This window comes from Notothenia coriiceps, unplaced genomic scaffold, assembly GCF_000735185.1.
Source record: "Notothenia coriiceps isolate Sejong01 unplaced genomic scaffold, NC01 NC01_scaffold00030768, whole genome shotgun sequence".
In the NCBI taxonomy this organism is placed as follows: Eukaryota; Metazoa; Chordata; class Actinopteri; order Perciformes; family Nototheniidae; genus Notothenia; species Notothenia coriiceps.
In genome coordinates this window covers 1-2,522 of record NW_011363469.1, presented here as the reverse complement: position 1 = coordinate 2,522, position 2,522 = coordinate 1, and the positions used below count along the sequence as shown (strand labels likewise).

Genomic DNA, 2,522 nt, shown 5'->3' with positions numbered 1-2,522 from the left:
CAAGTTGTTATCAAAAACCAAAACCGGACCGTTTTTTTTTAAAATTAGGTCTTCTCGTTATCCGTTCTTTGATTCAGACAACATAACGGGAAAACTGCTGTTTTTTTCCATTTTTTCGTTCGTGATTTAAACCGAAAATAGGCTGGTTATTTGGTTCAAACGAAAAATCTAACAAAACATACACGGACCTTTTTTTTTTAATTAGGTTTTTAATCGTTATCCCTTTAAAGATTCAGACAACATAAACAGGAATGGCTTTGGTTTCCCGTTCTAAATCAAAAAATCAAACTGACAAAGTACACGGATCGTCTTTGTTCGAGAAAAATGTGTCTTATCGACAAACTCTCGCGAGACTTGACAACAAAGCTATTACGTTCGTCCAACTGTGTCGATATTTTAAATCTAACGTTGCCCAACGTTTACAAAAACGACCTTGCTTACTGCCTTTTGTATTGTACTCGTTTATTTTCCCTGATATATTTTAGTTATTTAAAATATAAATACATTAGACTGAGCTCACAGGAGACTATCTTTGCTTGTCTTTGGTACTATCATGGTCTTAGTATTAGTGTCAAGTCGCCATCTAGTGTTGAAATGAGGAATTGCATAGTAACACTTATATAAACTATTGAAATATAAATGAACAATTTAACATCTTATTTTATCACATGAACTCAAACTGTTCAAATCACGGGCACACACATTTAAAAAGGGTGGGAAACACAGACTAGTGTTTTATTTGATTTTAAGTTAGCCCATCACAAATATAAAAAAAAAAATTGTTTAACCTCCCAATTCACAGAAAATACAAGGATACTCCAATCTCTTCTAAAGTATGTTTCATTGTATATTATTTGTGAAAAATCTTTGCATAATAAGAATGGTGCAGTGACGCGCCCTAAAACTACGAAGTGAGTTAGCATTTTACCACTTCCGGTTCCCTCGACAAAAACGCAATGTAATTTCTCCATAAGATTTAGGAAAATAGCTTAAAATAAGGTTTGTGGTTGACACCCATTTAAAAGGCAGATCACGTTTTGTTCTACGACATTAAATACATCAGCAGTGACCTCATTGGTAAGTTTACGTGTCTGAAAAACGATGGTTGTTAACACGTGGCTGAAAGGACTGCAGAAGTTGTCGAGGCCGTTGTACGTCATTACACCGAACACGCACACACTCCCGCTAAATTTGTTGTACCTTTTACCCCGTGCACTGCTTGAAAGCAAGTACCTGCATCCTGTTAAATCAAACACTTCAACTTGTACCGTTTTGAATTTGTATTTTTGGATAAAGAACAGTTTTATCTGGAGAGTCCGAGGCGACCGTAATTTAATCTGCTTGCAATCCGCGTAGCTAACGGCTAATATCGTTACCCGTACAACAATAAAAAAAAAAACTCACCGATTTCATGTGTGACTCACAATGCCTGAGGCTGTTTATTATCAAAATCAACTCAAAGTCAAAGTATTATGGTGCTTTGTCACCGTGAATGGAGCTTGCTGGGAAAACACAACTTTACTTAGTCCATATCAACACAATTATATTTATACCACGGTTTTTAAGCCAGTGGGAAGAATGCTTATTCGTATCCAGCGTCGCGGTTGCCTCTGTAGCCTCCTCCTCCACCTCTGGAATATCCGCCGCCGCCTCCGCCGCCGGATCTGTAGCCGCCGCCACCTCCACCGCCGGAACCGTAGCTTGATCGGTCGCCATAGCTTCTTTCTCCTCCGCCGCCATAGCTTCTCTCACCGCCGCCATATCCGCCACCTCCTCTCCCGCCACCTCCACGCCCGAATCCACCCCTTGATCCTCCACCACCACGGCCGCCGCCTTGTCCTGCCTCGTCGACGCGGATTGACCGGCCATCAAGGGTGGTTCCGTTCATGCCGTCCATTGCTTCTTTGGCATCCTCGGCATTGTCGTACTTCACGAAGCCGAAACCGCGGGAATTGCCGGTCTCTCTGTCTCTGATCACGTCCACCTTCTCGATGGTTCCAAACTTGGAGAAGGCCGCAGCCAGAGATTCTTCGTTGGTGTCGAAGCTGAGGCCACCGATGAAGAGTTTACCTTCGTCCGACATGTTGTTTAAGTCGTTTTGGGCTTTTCAGTAGTAGGAGACTATTGAATCTGAAGAGCAGACGCTGCAGGAGGAGGCACGGGTGCTGGTCGTTGAAATGGCTTAGGAGTGAGAGACGCATGGAACAGACGCATGGAGTTTTAAGGCCGCACTGAGAGGCAATATCCGGTGACGGTACCACGTGGCTTCCGCCCAGTTTAAGCTCCGCCTCTTTCTGGGAAAATGCCGGATTTAAATTATAATGTGAAAGGGCACTGTTATATATGTTAAAGAGGTACGGGGAGGTTTTCATAGGACTTGTGTTATTTCTCAGTTTTTTTTAATCAATTTAATGTTATTGTGAGGGCTTTAGAATGTGAACTATAAGTATTGTCTGGTCCTCACTTCGCAACAGAAAGGTGGCGGTAATGCGCCATTAAGCTGGATGCAAACAGCCATACAA

The 2,522-nt window shown here is 42.3% G+C and overlaps 1 protein-coding gene across 1 annotated transcript; it reads right to left on the bottom strand.

The window, feature by feature from the left end:
• Positions 1 to 1,407: 1,407 nt before the first annotated feature.
• Positions 1,408 to 2,243, bottom strand: LOC104959693 (glycine-rich RNA-binding protein GRP2A-like). The gene has a single exon (XM_010787594.1). The coding sequence runs from the start codon at positions 2,081 to 2,083 to the stop codon at positions 1,583 to 1,585; it is 501 nt and encodes a 166-aa protein (XP_010785896.1). The 5' UTR covers positions 2,084 to 2,243; the 3' UTR covers positions 1,408 to 1,582.
• Between the last annotated feature and the right edge of the window lie 279 nt (positions 2,244 to 2,522).

Excerpts from the sequence above, each read along its gene's own strand:
- LOC104959693 (XM_010787594.1), bottom strand. The coding sequence starts at position 2,083 with ATGTCGGACGAAGGTAAACTCTTCATCGGTGGCCTCAGCTTCGACACC.